This window comes from Eutrigla gurnardus, assembly GCF_963514095.1.
Source record: "Eutrigla gurnardus genome assembly, chromosome: 13".
Classification (NCBI taxonomy): domain Eukaryota; kingdom Metazoa; phylum Chordata; class Actinopteri; order Perciformes; family Triglidae; genus Eutrigla; species Eutrigla gurnardus.
The window spans coordinates 18,312,510-18,330,252 of record NC_139936.1 but is presented as its reverse complement, the minus strand read 5'-3'; the positions used below and the strand labels follow the sequence as shown (position 1 = coordinate 18,330,252).

General features: G+C 40.7%; 1 protein-coding gene across 1 annotated transcript in view; it reads left to right on the top strand.

Moving 5' to 3' along the window:
* rasgef1ba (RasGEF domain family, member 1Ba) overlaps positions 1-17,743 on the top strand; it is an 86,680-nt gene that overhangs the window by 790 nt on the left and 68,147 nt on the right. The window contains exon 2 of the mRNA XM_084024221.1: positions 11,378-11,425. Coding sequence (XP_083880347.1) covers positions 11,378-11,425 — 48 coding nt within the window. The remainder of the gene's footprint in view (positions 1-11,377; positions 11,426-17,743) is intronic.

The following is a 17,743-nucleotide window of genomic DNA, read 5'->3' as shown; positions in this document are numbered from 1 at the left end:
CATATTTCGGCTTTATGAATTGGTGGATGAATCTGGGAAATACCTGGGTTTGATTTGAAAATGTCTTGGAGCAGAACTTTTTTTTTGTCCCCTTCCAGATGTTTCCATGAAGGACTTCTGTTTCACCTTGCAGTTATATACTGAACTATTCCTGCAAGTAAGAGTTACTTAATCTATTAGAGAAATAAAAGCATGTTTGCCTCATTTAGGGTTTTGGCTAGTTAGCCAGCTAGCTTGCTAATTCCATGTTACAGTTACAGAACATAAAAAGCACGACATGAACCACTGGGCTTTACTTTAACATGTAGCTGGACATTTGAACTGTTCTTGAAGGCCCCTTCCAATTAGCTTATGCTAATTAAATACTAATTGATAGATGAAATAGTCACCATTGAGTTGGCAAAGAAATAGCAGTTGCAGCCCTGCAGAAAGCGTTACAGTGCAGTCAGTGTGCTATATGCATCAGTGGAGGTTTGTTGATAAAGAAGTAATGGTGCTGCTTTAAAGCTGAGGTTTTTATCCTGGGACTGTGAGGGCCTACGAGATGATTAATCAGATGATTAATCAGATAGAGCAAACCTGCTGCTAAGAAATGTGATTATTATACCTAATGTTTTCTTTTACTTTCTGTTGGTGGTTTACCGGAGAGTTGTTCGGATGCAGCTGAAGGATGTTTGGCCTTATTTGGTAACATTTTATGTCAGTGACTGACTTTCTTAGTTTATACTGCAATATGTGTATCACAAGACCAGTTTTTATTATTGCAAAGTAAGGATTGTTGGCTGTTTGGATAAACCTGAGGCCTCCAGCTGCACTTATATAATCATTTTGGGTTTCAGTCAGAGATTGTTATCAAAGAGGAAGGTAACATGGATGAATGGGGATGATGGGACACAGCAAACCAACAGGTGTGTTGCATGATGTTGTGTAATAATGCAACATTTCTGATGAAAATATTCCAAAAGGCAAATAAAGTTCATCTTTGTATCTTTTGATTTAATCCTCGTTTAAAATGGGGACTGGACGGTGTTGCATAACCAACTCTAAATGAAAATCGGTTTTAGATGTATTTTCATCACAAACACACGCGAGCCGTAATCCACAATCACCACAGGATTGTTAATCTCTCAGGCATCATCTCAATCTGCCTAACACACACTGAGCATTAAAATCATCTCAGAAATGTGTCGGAGAGGATCATCATAGTAACTTCTGGGGAAATGAAATGATGACCTGCTCTGTTCAGCTTTACAGTGGACAACCATTCGATTCGCAGACTGTTATATAAAACCTTATTTCCAGTTCCACCTTAAATCATGAATCTATTGAATAGACATTTCTATGAAGAAAATTGTGTTTTTTGGAGACAGAATCTGTATATACTGTGGTGCTGTAATGAGTTCAGGAGGACGTGTCCTCCTCCAACACTTCTCATACAGTTTGGCTCTCTGTCTACAAAAAGTAATGTGCTGTAGTTTGTTAATAACTGTTGCGATCAATATACATGTTGTTTAAGTAATTGCATAAAGAGAGACAAAGTCCGTGCAGACAGGAGGTTTGGGGTGGATGGGTCGTCTACAAACACAGGACCTTCACCCGGGAGACCGCTGTTCAGCTCCGTTATGTGCACTTTGTCTTGTTCTGTGTAAAGCGCTCTGAATGAAACGCGACTGCTTTTGTCCACAGAGACCGCCGAATGGACGCAAAATGAAATATTAGCTTCAACTTGCTGCTAGGATGCGATTGGACTTCGATAACATCTACAAAGTTTGTCTGTTATCTCCAAAAGAGAAAAGCAACAGGAGCAAAGTTTCTCATTCTATAATTTCTGAATCAATAGAGTCATACGTAGGTTGATAACTTCCCGTTGTGATGACAACACTTGTGCCCTCCTCTGCTTTTCTTTGACTTGTGCTCTTTCCCTTCCTTTGCACTTTGCCACATTTCTCCTCTCAAGGTCTTTCTTTCAGTTAAAAACTCGTCATTCACCCGCATACTGTATGACTGCTGCTAGGCCTCCTCTCTCTTTATTCTCCGCAGCATTAAAGCCAGCCTTTATTCATGGCAGTGAGCTTGTTTTTCAAGTGCTATGCGAAGGGCGAAGAAATAGATTAACATCACTGTGCTCTCAAGGCCTGGCTGCGTGTTTCAAAAGATAGTCTAAAGAAGTGGTGGAGGAAAGTTTGAGAAAAATATTGAGTGCTGGATTGTGACTGTGATTGTGGCCAAAAGTCTGAGGATTTTGCTGGTCCACCTTAAGAGCCCGAGCTGAAGTTGTGGAAGAGCAACAGGGCATTATCCCTGTAAGCAAATTCTAATGCTTCATTTGTTGTTATTCATTTGGGTTTCTATATGGCAATAAAAATGTTTCTGCAATTATTTGTGACAAGGCTACAAAAGCATGGTGTTGAATATGAATCAAGTAGTTATGGATGGAAATTATGGGACATCTGCTAGAAGTCTCCTCAAAAAAAGTTTGGAAAATGTATTTCGGTTGATTATTCCTCCCCTTTAATAATACCAATTGGTATTGTATTTTATATCGTTGGAAAGGCTGATAGTCACCTTTACAATGAGGTATAACTTGTAAGGATCATGCATTCATGGAATGAGCAACACAGCTAACCGTGTGGGTAGTGGCCCAAAAAATGTGCCAAAATCCCCTGCAATATTCTTCTGTTGGTATTCACTCTCATTTTGAGCTTCAAGTGCTGGCAGGTGTATGAATATTCACATGTTCAGAGCTGGCCTCGCCACAAGAGGACTTTGTTCACTGTGATCTGCAATGAACTCTGCTATTGCCGCAAAAACACCAATCATATACTATTTAAATGATGAAAGCTGCGGCTTTACAAGACAATACAAATGTGAGCCAATAGAAATACCTCACTGCAGCAAAACGTTGTATTTCAAGGTTAAATATGACATGTTGGAGTGAAAAGAATCCTTTTGTGCATCATGTCTCATGCTGCTGCAGCTTTCTTTTCTCTCATAACGTTGGTGATCAACAAGCCTGCATTTAGGCAGTGAGGAATTTTTGTTTTAGGTCTTATATGTGCATTTTCTCACTCCAATGTCAAATAACACTGCTTTGTCAGTGCTCCAAAGCTTCAAACTATGAAGGCTCTACTTTCATTCAAATGAGTTTCAACCGCTATTTTTACATCCCAAACTCTCTGTCTGTTTCTGCAGGCTTTCAGGGTTTCATTGTGTGGTTGGGAGAGGGAAGGAAAGTATTTGAAAGCATTAAAATAAACTTCAGAATAAAGCTCAAGGTCATCTTCATTTTTTTTAAGCTCCCACTACCATGACAACCATTGAAATCTCTGAATAAAGACGCCGCACAGCTTCCACTCAGGTAAAAGCCAACATTAAGTTCATGTTTTGAGTGTACACTTTTCACATTTGAACTATTCAGAATGCTTCTCTGTGGGGTTGTATTTACCTTCAAACTGTGATGGCGAGTGCATGTGCCCGCTAAGCTCTTACATTGAGATGTTGTAGATTTTTCTTACTTCTTTCCCTGGTGCATATTTGTGCAAATATTCTTTTGACAGAAAACATCCTTTTCATGCTAATTTCATGCTCAAACCACACTGGCTTTTAAAGCGAACTTCAGTTAGGAACATTTCTAAGGTTATTATGACGACAGCTGCCAAAAGAGAGGAAACGTAGGAAAAGTGGTCCGGGTAGATCATTTTAAGTTTCATAAAAGGAGGCTAAATATCTCTCAGAACATTTTCCAGCAGTGTTTTATTGGAACCTTTAATGGTGTCATAATATCACATTTGTGGAAATGTCACGCTCATTTGACTTCAGTTTGAACTTTTACTTTCCCAGCTTGCGAATACCTGTCAGGTTTTATAGTTTGGATAAGATCATCTTACGTCAGGTGTTCTTCGGTCCAATAAAGAATGCTCAATATTACCCCAGTAAATGTCTCCTCAAGGACATCCTATAGCTGCTCTTTGCACCAGAGCATGACCAGCATACAGCTGTGGACTTGCACACCAGCGATTGTGAGATGGTTATGCAGTGTGATAAAACGTAGCATGGACGGTGCACATTAATATCTTTACTGTGAACTAGGCTTAATGCTATATCAGATTCTCATGGCCAGAAGAAGAAGAAATAAATGCTCAGTCTTTCATCTTTAACTTTTTGTTTTGCATTTTATTTATTTTTTGGAGGAAATTAATTACACTCAAAATACAAATGTGGGGAGGTGGAGAGAGTCTGCAACATTAACTGTATTTCTAAAAAGATTTTAAGATATGCTGGATTATTTACACAATATTATCATATGTTTCTACTTCAGTTGATTGCCATTTGTCGTGAGCATGGGTAGCACATATGATAATCTCTATCTAGACCAGATCTGGATAAACTCCAGCAGAAGAATAACTGCAACGGACATTTAATATAATAATGATAATGATATACAACCAAGTTGCAACTAAAACAAGAAACAAACTAACAATATTTTCCTCTAAAATGACAGCGAGACCATTTTCAGAGCTCTCCACTATAAATCATTAACATGGGCAGATGTGCCAGCATGTAGGAAGATCCTGTTTTACTGTAGTTCCTCTGTGTTATTGAGAGGGAAATGATCCCCGGATGTCCATCCATCACACCGACAGCTCCATGTGTCTGAAGTGGATGGTTTTCTGTTCAGAACGTGTGGGAACGGCGAGGAACAGACCTGTGTGTAGACAGGAAGTAGAGAAAACTATAAGGTGGAGAGTAGATAGACAAGAAAATATCATACAATGTATAAAGTACAAGTCAGATAAATTATTAAAACACTTTTTAAGTGTGACTGAAATTGTACCCGACCATGATGATTTTTATAACTATGCCGTTCTGTGGCTTGTTTTGTTTTGATTGTTTCAAACTGTTGAAAACGGCAACGTTTGTATGGATTTGTATGTCATTTTTTCGGAGCGAGGTTTGGTCAGTCAAACCTAACTGCTAATCATGGAGGGTTTTTTTCCCTTCCTGGCAGAGGAACAACTGTTGATGAAGACTGTTATCAGAGCCTCCTTTCCCTTCATGACAAACAGCTGTGCTCCCTCTAAATGTGCCAAGCACAAGAGTGACCAGCTTTCCAATTATCCACAGCCATTTGTGATCAAGTGTCGACCGCTGCTGCTGAATGACGGAGCCCGTGCAGTTTCTCTCGTGGCTGCTGGATACTGGCTCAAAGGAAACCGTTCAGAAGTCAACGCGAGTTCTGGAAGAAGTCAAGCTTTCAGAGGCTAATTTTACCTCTTTTACTGAGTCTTGGAAGCAATTATGAAAGTTATTGTTCCGTTTGGAATATATCAAAGGCTTAGAGGGAATATTTTAATAATCATTGGCAGGTTTCTCAGGTTGTCGATGGTCAACCTCAGCAGGGTATGCTGTGGGACGTGGCTCACTTGTGACTGACGGGTCGCCATAGTGACCTTTCACGCTACCAAACCATTCCACCCGTGGCTCCTCCACAGTCCAAATATGGTCATTTCTCTTCACTGGTTGCAGAAATTCAAAATGGCGACTGCCAAAATCCAAGATGGCAATGGCCAAAATGCCCAGCTGTCTGCTATGTACATGTGTGACAATAAGAGACGATTTACAGTTTACATTATAGCTCATCATGTTAAAAAAACAAAGAGAGATTTCCATGTAGACTCACAAGCTACACCTTCATTAAATATCGTCTCATAATGTTGCCACAATAAGTCATAATGGAGGTTTTCTGTTTGTGGTGCTGAACACGCTGCATGATTTAGACAAATGTGGTTTAGAGGTTGCTGGTGCATGTTGTTAGTACGAATGACCTTAAGATACAGGAAAGGGAGCTTTCACTGATGCACTCTAAATAATTCAGTCAACATGGAATGGGACTTGGCTTTGTCCATGTATTTACCCTCTGGTGTGTCAACCACAAGGGGGCGGTGTGCAACATATAACCAATTGCAGCTCACTGGTTGTCTGATGTCAGCAGCTGAGAGGCCAAGGTGAGGGTTTTCTCCACTCAGTGGAAACAATAGTTCAGCATTTCAATGTATTATTAATGAGAAATTGTTGCTTTGCAACACTGGCTCAAAACATGGCTGCTAGATAAGATGATCCGATGCTGTTGAAAATCTTGTCCTTTGTCAGCTGGCCTTGTAGCACAGAAACAGCCCCCTTGTATTATTACATTGAACATGACAGGGAAGTGTATGAGGATCGTTGTGAGGACTTTTAGAGACTTGGTTTAAGGGTTAACGGCTTCAGTATTTCCTAAAACCCTCACACTTATTGAGAGTGTGTGCTCTTGATGAACACCTAAGGTTGCCGAGCTGTGAAGATTACATCAAATATACAAGTGCAGTACAGAGTTGAAATGTAGGACTCTGAAAACCATAAAACTTTTTCTTAAAATATTAAGCTCATAGCTGTAGGTTTGCATTCAATAAATCAACTAACAGTGACTTGACAGCAACTTTGAGATGTTTTTTTTTCCTCCTGAGAGCTCGTGGAGATGTGTGCTTTGAGTTTGCTTTGATGTTTTTTAATCAGAGCCAGCGTTGCTCAAGTTTAAAAGACTTGGTGGAGTGAAAAAGAGATGCGGTGCTTAATGCTAATACCATGTAATGATGGTGGGAGCATCTCTCTACATTGTTCAATAGTTGCACTGTAAATAGAAGGAGCCTTGATGGATTGAGACAGATTTCATTTTTGGAGGGCACTCCGGTACATTTCTGTTCCACCACAGCGTGCATTTTAACTCTGTGCAATGCTTTCGGCTGCCGTTTGATTCCAGGAGACACATTCACATGAATAGCAATGAGACATTCTGGATGCGCTCTGCATTCAGGAAGAGGAGACCCCCTGCCATTCGTATGCACACACCGGTGCCTCATACACACCGCCCACACACACACACACAGTTAGATGCGATACACAACTGCTGCATATATATATATTTCTACATGCACTTCATGGCAGAGGGGGGTCCCGCGTCAATACCATATGTGCATGTTAATAGCAACTGGAGTGTCAGTGCTGACAGTCAGAATGTTGTGCAGAGTGAGATTCAAGGTTGAGAGCAGGCAGGAAAACATAAACTCACATTTTCTTGTGAGTAGGCATTCACTCGGCATCCAGCTGGAACAGATGATATCTGTGGATATGAAGAGTTTAGGCTACAGTCGCTTATTTAATAACCTGATAAGGAAACAGTACAACCATCTCCATTCTTTCTAGTCAGCAGTAGTTCTTCCAGGTGTAAATGTGAGAAACTGCTACTGGAAAACAATAGCCAGCTAGAACATTCAAATATTATCAATATTATATCATCAATCATCATGTAATGTTATGATCGATCGTAATCTAACAACTAAAGGGTTCATTTGGCTGCACAATGAGTACTTTTCTTGGTATCCTTACATACTTTTTCTTCAGATTTTAAGCCTCATCTTGCTTTTGAAAATAAGCAGCTATAGATGGCGTCGTTTTTGCAAAAGCTAAATTGATAATTTCATACACTTTTGGCTGCTATGTAGACGCATCCTCTCAAAGGAGCATTTCTCCTCTGTGTGTACAAATGGAACAGTATGACCTACATCTGTATCGGTTCACACACAATACCACTGACTTGTTTTCTACTTTCTTTCCGTCAATAAACCCATGCCACCTCAGCGCTGATGTTAATGCTGTTCGTCAACATGGTTAGAAGGTCGCCGAGTTGACCTTAACCTGTGAGGAGGGCGACTTCCCCCCACAGGACCGCTGTGACCCCATTGACGCCTCATACCTCATTACTGCAGGACGACTGATGCACTGACGTTCCCACGTGACCTTTGTACAAACACTCTCACTGTTTCTCTCTCTCTCACACACACACACACACACACACACACACATTTCTGCATTTGACCTTCCACCACAGGCGAGCACATTTCCTGATGAGTGTGTGACCCACTGAACTGGCTCACCTGTGGGGGGGTGAGGGGGATCAGCAGTGAAGGGTCGCCAGGGTCGTCGCCAACTGGGACACGTTTAGCACATTAGATTAGTTGGTTGGTTCAAGACTGAAGTGGATTACATGTGTTTTCTGTTAGTGAAGTTAAATGTAATGGAACAAGAGGGAGAATGTTATGTTAGCGTATACAGTCTGTATGCCTTTCTTTAAATAGACGACACCATCATTCATTTTAACCCCACTTGTCAGGTGTTTTAATCTTTTTATTTCATAAAAGTAAAAAAAAAAATCATGGTAAACATTTGTGACATAAGGAAAAATAGAAACATTTTCCTTTTTCTTAAGGGACTCCTTGAAACATGTTTAATGCTGCATGACCAACAGCGACAAATGCACATTCTTTGTCTGAAGCTGTTGTAAATCGTAGTTTTATGACTTACTCAGTCCATATAACAAATGATAATAGAAGAAGTCTTGCCATATATAACTTAACCATATTTCACTTGAATTCACCTAAAAGAGGATGCATCCATTCTAATCACACACTGCTCGTTACCAAACACAACACATAAATGCACAAAAGATTAATCTGAATCAACTCCTAAGCCCAGCACATCGTAAACATATATTTTACAAAGTGATAAAAGATCTGTTTGAAAACGGGAACATAAAAAATAGCAGATAACAAAAAAGTAACAACATAAATAAAAGGTGTAGTAAAAGGGAAAGACTTGGTGTGTTATCTCAAGGAAACCAATTGATTCCAGTGATGCTGTGACCTTCGCTTCACTTTTCACCTCTGAAACCAGCGTTTCTCTGCGCTGACATGAAGTTCAGTGTGCACGTTCACACTCCCAATAGGAAGAAATGCACGGGGGTGTGGACTATTTGACCTTTTCTATAGGGCCACCATCAGGTCAGACTCCGCTGATATTGATTGGATGCAAAACTCAGAAACCTTTCAGATAGCAGGTTATCCCCAAAATACAAACTCTGCAATGAACAGAAGCACATGGCTAACTACTATACTAAAAGACGTTGCGTGTTTCGTCCATTCATATGTCCATCTGTGCCGTCCATTCTCGTATCTTAGCAACACCTTGAGGGAATGTCTTTAAATTTAGCATAAGTCTACCTTGACTTAAGGACGAACTGATTAAATTGTGTCGGTCAAAGGTCACTGTGACTTCACATACGTCCAGTTCTTGAATGCGATATCTCCACAAACCAAACCAACAAATGCAAGAAGGTTCGATGAGGTAATTCTGCATAATAATTAGCCATGTGTGTGCATCTAACTCTGTTCTGCCTGCCATTTATTCCCCTCATGATAAACTGTGACTTCAGATTTTCGTTTTTGTGCGCGTGTCTGTGCACGCGGCCATCACACTCTGCTCGCCATTTCCCATCTCATTTGACGCAAATCTTCCGAAACCAGCAGCCGCCAACAGATGACAAGAACCCAATAGATGGGAGATGAGACGTCTGAAACTGAAACGTCTGAACCAAAATGCCCCCGCTGTGCTTGTGATCAGATGGGAAAGACACGAGCCGGCGATTCTCCCTCTATCTCATCCCACCATTTCTCATTTTCACCGCCGTGCCGTCTCCTCCCCCCGTCCCTCTCCTCCCATCAAAGCTACGCTCAGTCATAACCACCATGACTCTCTTCCCTCCGCAGGGTAATACTCTTCTTAAGGTCACAGCAATTGTCTGCAGGAGTAAAACAAAAAGGAGAAAGTGTCAGGTGGAGGGAAGCGAGGATAAAACACTTTTCTGTTGTTTCAACCACAGAACAATCTAATCTTTTCTGTTTCTGGTTATCCGTGACTACAGAAACTGTCGACATCTTCTTTCTGTCTGAGGGACAAGTTGATTTGCTTCATGATATAAAGTGATGTCAGTAAAATATAAACATGGACTAGACACCCATCACTCTGATTGAGTTTCAGGCAGTATCATGACGCTTTTTGATATTAATACTCTGACTGGTTATTCACATAAACTTCCACAGGCTCTTAAATCTCAATCGCGTTTGACACAATTCATAGGTTTCCATAGGTTTTCATTATTTGCTGCAAATGATTTAATCAGAGTAGTTTTACAAAGAAGCCTCACTAGAGCCTCACTAGTTGTTGAATGCTTATAAAATAATGACTTGAATATCTTTTTACAAATGGCGTGTTGTCTGATTATAGAAGCCATCGTAAGAAAGGCCACAGTAAAGATTCTTTGTATCAAAGATGAATAGATTCCCACCTCTGGGTGAATAAATCACCTCCATCCAGCCATCAACCCTGTCAGCTGGAAGCCGCTGCATTAGTTTACAGCAGAAATGTGGGCAGCATATGACCACCTGCTCAACTGTCACCTTTACGCCCCCCTCTTTTATACCCTTCCTCACCCCAATCTCACACCTATCCCCCCCCCCCCCGAAAATCTCCAGATGGTGCAGCTCGTAAAATAAAAGCCTGCTTCCTCCCGTATCCACTGCTGCTTTGTGGTTTCTTTCGCTCATGGATCAAATCATATCTTTGGCATGGAAGAGGTGTGTGTAAGAGATTTTTGTGTGTGTGTTTGTGTTTGTTGTGGGTGAGAAAACCTTTACATCAAACCAGCTTGTGTTTGGAGTGTGTGTTATGCTGTGTGTATGATTAAACAAACCTCTTGAGTGTGTTTGCTGCATGTAGTAATCTTATAATCTCTAGATCAAATAATGCATTTCCTCTATTCAGTGTGTGTGTGTGTGTGTGGGGGGGGGGGGGGGGGGGGGGGGATTCATTACCACCAAGTATGTTTTTCTTTGTAATTAACTCCTTTGGGAGCTTCATGTTGAGCCTTTACAGACTCATTAGGATTTGTTGCTTTGTCTCCTCGGTGAGCGTGTTGGTCTTTAAACGCCACTAATGGCTCCATTCGTCTTATAATGCTCGCAGTTTAAATGCGGCCATTTGCATTTTGCATTTGGATGATGTTGATGCAACAAAACAACTTAGAGGGAGGAAAATCTCAACTCAATCTCTATTGTTATAATGGCGGGAAAGTATTTCCGCTCTTCGAATGTCGTTATCATTTCTTGATATTTTCTACCATAAAATCAAAGTCAAAGTTTGGAGCACAATTTACTTTTTTATTTAAAAATGATCATATTTATTGCTCAACCTTTTATGTCCAGGCCAGTGAACTGCACCTCTGATGTTTGTTTGATGGTGACAGAACTGTCTGTAAAAGAAAAATACAGTTTTGTTGATATTATGTAATAAATATTTCTGATAACACTCAATAAAATGGATACAGCATACTAGTATGCTATTTTGCCGACTGTAATGGTTGAAACCTCCTAATGAGAAACTCTGGGGATTCCGACCCGTAGTCCTTCATATTCTCCATAACGTTTTTTTCTCCTCTTCCTCCCTCTAGTGTCGGAGCCAACCCCATCTTGGCCTGAGGCCATCCTCCAAACAGCGGGTAGGTAAACACTTGGAACCTCATTTGACTCGTGTGTGTGCGGTTCCGCCGAAGCAACAGGACGTACGGCCCGCTGTGCAAAACATTGTCACACGACAGTACGTGCTGATAACTGTCTCAAAAACATCACATGAGAACTGTGGTCAAGACTGTCTGTTTGGTTGCAGTGTTAGAGAAGAGTTACATGCATCATTACACATCATTTTCATACACTTTAAAAAACAAAGTCACAGCTGTTTTCACCCCATAATTAAGATTAGGACTCAATTTGAAGCTAGCCAGCTAATTCCAATGCTGCACAGAAAATGAGCTGAACAAAGTACCGATGTCCTTTCCTACAGTGTGATAAGAGCGTGTGGCTGATGCATTAAGGTCAATTTTAGCTGTGTTGAGTGCAGGTCGAGTGATAATTTGCCTAAACTGACTACTACAAATCATTAATGTGCACGACTACTTTTTTTTAGAAGCAGAAAGATGTGAATATTTGCTGTTGCTCCTATAATAAATGTATGCTAATGTAACCTGTTAGCATGCATTGGAGAAGATCTTGATGTTGTAAAATGTCTTTTAAATTCGTCCTTAAAATTCCATGTTGTAACTTATATTTGCATTCATTAAATATGCGGTAATGAAACTTTTGCCCAGCCCAAATGTGAACAAACAGAAAGATGTGAGCAAAGCGATACCTGATGGGTAAGAAGGCTGTCTGTCCAGCAGTCTGAGGTGTGAATCAAAAAGATGTGCGAGTATAGAAGACCTCGTAAGGTCAGCAGGGACAGTGGGCCACTGCTTTGAAGATGGTACAACACACATTTACACAGACACACACACACACACACACACACACACACACACACACACACACACACACACACACACACACACACACACACACACACACACACACACTTTCCACTGGAGGCCACTGCTTTGATCTCCTCTTCATGTTTGACTCCCATCCTCTCCCCCTTTCTCTCTCTCCTCTCACCCGTTCTTGTTCAATGTCATCCTCCATCCATATAGTATCATATAACTAGATTAAAAAGAAACCTCCACAAGCACAAACATATTATCCTCATATTTTCAAACCGTTTTGAGCACATCATCTTAATTAGTCACTTCAGTTCCCCCTCTTTCTGAGTCTCTCAACTAATCACTGTCTGAGAATGCAGACAAACACATCTTTCATCTCACTCTCTCTCCTAATTCCCTCTGTCAGTCTAGTGAGTATCAAACAAACCCGAATGACTCTGTAATCCGGGCGGTTTGCGTTTCACCGAGCGACCCTGTGAGGTCGCCAGGCATTGAGGGTTCGGAGGTGTATCGCTTGCAGTTACCTCATCTAGGATGAAAGCGGAGGGGAGGCGCCGTGCGTTGAGCACTTGAGAAGCATGAGGTCAGCCCTGGGCTTCTTCCTTTCTCCCTGGCCAGGTCTGCTGAAACCCCAGGAGTGCTACTGACACAGGGAAGCAGGAGATGAGTCTTTAACGCTGCTCGTCCTGCACCAAGTGAACATTTTGAATAGATGTTGATGGTGCAGCCTGGCCTGAACCTGCTTGTGTGAACCCATCCACATCCCCGGTCACATAGACCCTTTTACAATTTGTAAACTATGATGTAGTGTTGAGTAGGGGTGAGTATTGGCAAGAACCTCACGATACGATACGTATCACGATACTTTGGTCATGATACGATACATATCACGATATTGCGATATAAATAAAGATGAAAACACAAGTACCTGTATATGTACATCAGATGATATTGATCAGAGGACAAATTGAGTCAAAACTATTTCATTCAAAACAGCCTCTCCATTTTATTAATTCCCATGAAATTCACTGGAATAAATATTGAAAATGCAGTGTATTGGGCGGCAAAGTATCGCGATATATTGCCGTATCAATATTTTTTTACCCACCCCTAGTGTTGAGTGCCACTCGCCTCTTCCATTCACCACAGTGTGTGTTAGTGGGTCACCTGTGGAAATTGCTTCATAGCATGGTTGAGGCAACCCTGTCTCCTGCATTACTTACATTTCCATAAACTGCACCATCAACTTTCCAGGGAAACAAGCAACTGTCGCAGTTTTAAACCATTTGAAACACTTTGAGACACATGGGTGCTGAACAAGCGATACTAGTCAAGTGTCAAGACTCCTTCTTTTCTGAATCTGTCCAACCATCTCCTATTATTCATCAAACACATAAACCACCAATGAGTAGGTGAAGTAGGTTAAAGTGTTATTGTCTTTCTCAGTAATAAAAAGGTAAAGCAGTAGCTTCACCATTCACTGCTCTGTGTATATGTGTATATATATATATATATATACACATGACTGGTCAGTACCCCCCCCCCCCTCTTTTTCCCTCTCAATTGACAAATCTGCTTCCTACATGGCTTTTCTGCAGATGCCTGATTCCATTTTCATTTCCTCCCAGACCTACAGTGTGCATGCCATCTCCGCATTAAAGCCCACAAGATTATTTTCCAATTCATACATTGTGTAGTCAGCTTTGTTTTCATTTCATAGCTCAAGGTTAACACTTTTTGTCGTGATGATGTTTTCTCTGAAAGAGCTGATCCCCAGTCTGTTGTGTTATTTCAGGCTGAGCCCGTAGAGGGCGTTACGAGTCAAAGCGGCAGAGGCAAACCAGGGCCACTTTTATTATTAATCAGATTGTGATTTAAACGTGTAAAGATGTAGTTAGAGCAGCGTACTGTATTTTGGCCATTGTTGTAGCTGTGGGATCCTTCTCTGGTCATTCAGTATTTTCAAGCTTGGTTAGTTATTCTATTCATCCAATTGTTGTTTTAAACGATTGCAAACATAAAATCCGCATTTCAATAATACAATTCTGAATATATGAATAAAAAATGCCATGATCTTTTATTTATTGAACACTTATATTTAATGGATTTTGTGTGGCATTTTGATTAAGTCATGTCTATCAGGTCTCTTCATTTAAATACTCTTGTATTCATATTTTACAGCCTTTATTGGAATCACACTCCATGGCACCAGAAACCTACAGAAGTGGATCTTTGACCCATATCAAAATAACATAACTGGCTATAAATACACAATCAGTCAGAGCAGCCTGGTCTGATTTGCTCATGACCTGGTTCATGGTGAATGACGGACCGAGTCACATGCTCCAGAGGTCTTTTCAGACCAGGGCAGGGGCAGCGAATTACATAAACTCGGATCAAGTCTTGTAACAACATCACATGACCCCCTCTCGGGGCTCAACATATTATGCAGGTGGTGTGAGAGGTATTGGACGTCTTAGGAGAAGAAAAAAAATGTAACAGGGTCAGTTAGAGTCTAAGAAAATCATGACCCGAAATGTCCCGAAACGGATAATCTGAAGATTTAAATTCATTCGGCGGCTGCATAAATGGAGCCATAGTATTTAGGGATTTTGAAATACTCTTTATTTTTTTATTGAGATTGTACTCTTGACCTAATCCTTGCAGGCACAGGATGCCTGTTTCTTTTTGAGTTATGTAAGTTGAAGTTCCTTTTGTAGTGAAAGGTCCTCCAGATACTTAAGATATAATACATAATAATACCAAATATGTACCAAACAGCTTGGCCTCCAAACATTCTTACAAAACAGCTTTTGTATCATGAATCAGCTGATCACGGTGCAGCTCAGGTTTAAACATTTGGCTACTATTTAATAGTTTAAATCAGATTTAGCATTCTTGATGATTAGAAAAATCTTAGAAAAAATATGTAGTCAAAGGTGAGAGACAAATCCCGTTTGAATTACACATGTGATGTTTGTCAATTTAAAAGATCATTTTGCATGTCAAGAAAGTATTTTCTGGTAAAACTGATGTGTAAGACTGTGAAGGTAATTATAAAGACTGCACACCCAAAACTAAATGATGCTACGACAAACAGACTTTATAACGTGCAAAATTATCTTTTAAACAAACATCATATGTGTAATTCATAGTACAATTCAATCAGGAAAAGGCTGTGGGTCTCTGCTTGGTTGTAAACCTGGAATCCATATTTACCGGTTCACCTCCAGTTCACACCAGCGTCTGCAATCCAGATAATAACCCAGTCTCCTCCCGATACCGTAGATCAGAGGTCTCCTGGTGGTCGTCCACTATCTGCAGCTTTGTGCTTGTGGGAGGTCAGAGGTCAGAGGTAGTAGTACTGCTTTGAGCTCCAAGTCCCCAAAGCAATTATCTTATGACTGGAAAGGAAAGTGCTGAGTGGCACTGCGGAGCGTCTAAATGGTTCTCCGTTCACTCGATGCATCTTTAATGCTTCCTTCCTTGTGTCATCCTTGCTTTGTCATTCTCTGTTTCATGTCCTTTCCCTCAGTCTCTCTCTTACTCCTCCACAAGTGGCTTTGGCAATGAACAGTCATCTGCAGAAGGGATGCAGCTACCCATTCTTTTCATCATCTATTAATTCAGTGGTAATCATTCAGTCTATGAAAAGTAAAAAATGGAATCGAACCTTTTTGTGCTGCACGCTTGCATACAAAGTCGATGCAAAGACCAAAATGGATATTTCAACTCAAGGGTGAGATCCATGTGATCCGTGTCAGGAAAGTCTATCGGCGTTCCTGATGTTGCTGAATCAGAAAAACACAAATATTGTGTCCATGAGTTGTCCCCCAGAGCTCTACGATAGTGGCTCATCTTAGTCCAGAGACCAGAACAAACGGTTTATAATGGTTTATACACATGTTTATGGTACAAACAACAACGTTGCTGTCTTATTTATGTCTAGATGACGTTATATTAAGTTTTGATGGAGCAACGACAATTTTAGCATAGCCTAGTATCCATCAATCCAAACTCCATTCAGAAAACAAGCCTTTTAAAGGTTGTTTGCTTGTCGTCTTGCAGACAGACCTGACAAAGCATGACTTCAGACTTTTTACAAATCACCATCATTTTGTAGTTATTTTGGCATTCTTTTTTTTTTTACATTTTACAACATTCTGAGGACAAACATAGTTGGTACAGAAACCGCTCTATAATCGTGTTAATGGATTTGGTACTCCAATAGGATTATTTGATTTCCAGGCCGTTTATGGCCGCCCTGCTAGTAGCTGTGGTCTGGAGAAAAAAAATCTTGTGACATTTCTTGCAGCAAACCCTCATAATTCCAAAAAAAGCACACTGAACTGATGACATGCACGATCTGTTCTTTCTTTTCAATTAGTCCCTGCACGACCCCATAAATGATTCATAGAACTCAGCCTGAGCCTGTATTAATAACTAATAAGGATAAGTGATATTAGGGAACAGCGAGTACCTTGGCGAGGTGGAGGGTCAGGAAGGTCCGAGATTACACGAGACAAAATGTCTACGTCTGACGCAGGAGGCCAGCAGAGCCGCAGAAAAAATGGACCCGTTCTGCTGGTATTATCCAAGCAGCTTGTAAATTATATTGGTCATTAGGTGCCTTATTCAGACCAGCACAGTCTGCTACAGCTCTGCATAACGGCCCGCACAGGAAAAGGAGGTTGTATTAGGAATTCATGAAATATGAGTTGATCTCTTGATCCTCCGGCGAGATAATGCAAACGGCCCGCAACCTCTAGGATTTAATCGGCTAAACCCCTCTTTTTTCGCTAATATGGTTTAAGAGGATTTCCTCTATACGTTATGGCATCAGCAAATCATTTTCAGAAGAGATAATTTCCTTTTTTCATTATCTCGGCATCATATGTTTGACCCTATTATTCAGTAGAAACATCCTCAAGGTTTTGTCCTCTGACTTCACACAAACACGTACATAGAAGTTTGCACTACACTAAATCAAACCCACATGTTGCCTCAACCTGAGAAGAAATCTATCCACGGTGGCAGCATCAGAGTGGCCTTTCCCATTGATTTCCTGTTTCAGTGTCGCAGATAAACAGGTTTGCTAATAGGGCTGAGTTATGCAACAGCATGCAGCTGTATATAAATAAATCCATAAATCCTTACCAGCAATGGAGGAGATTCAATACCCAACACATAAACTTTACTTTTGCAACTTTTTATCTCTTCTCAGGGAGATAGTGTGCACATTTAACAGGAGTGACTTTGAGAAGAATGTACCTTTCTGTTTCTCCGGCTGCAGTGTTAATCACAAAAGAGCCGAATCAACAGTCTGTAAAATCACCTTTGTTTGCTCTCCATAATTCCTATTTGTTTATAGTCTCATCTGCTTGCCCCTGAATGCTGGGACAAACACTGTTAATTACATGCTTGACTTGGAGAGCTCGCCTCGTTTCTTTTAATCCACCTCTTCCTCTGCATGTAGGGACTATATGCCCGTGTGGATGAACTTCC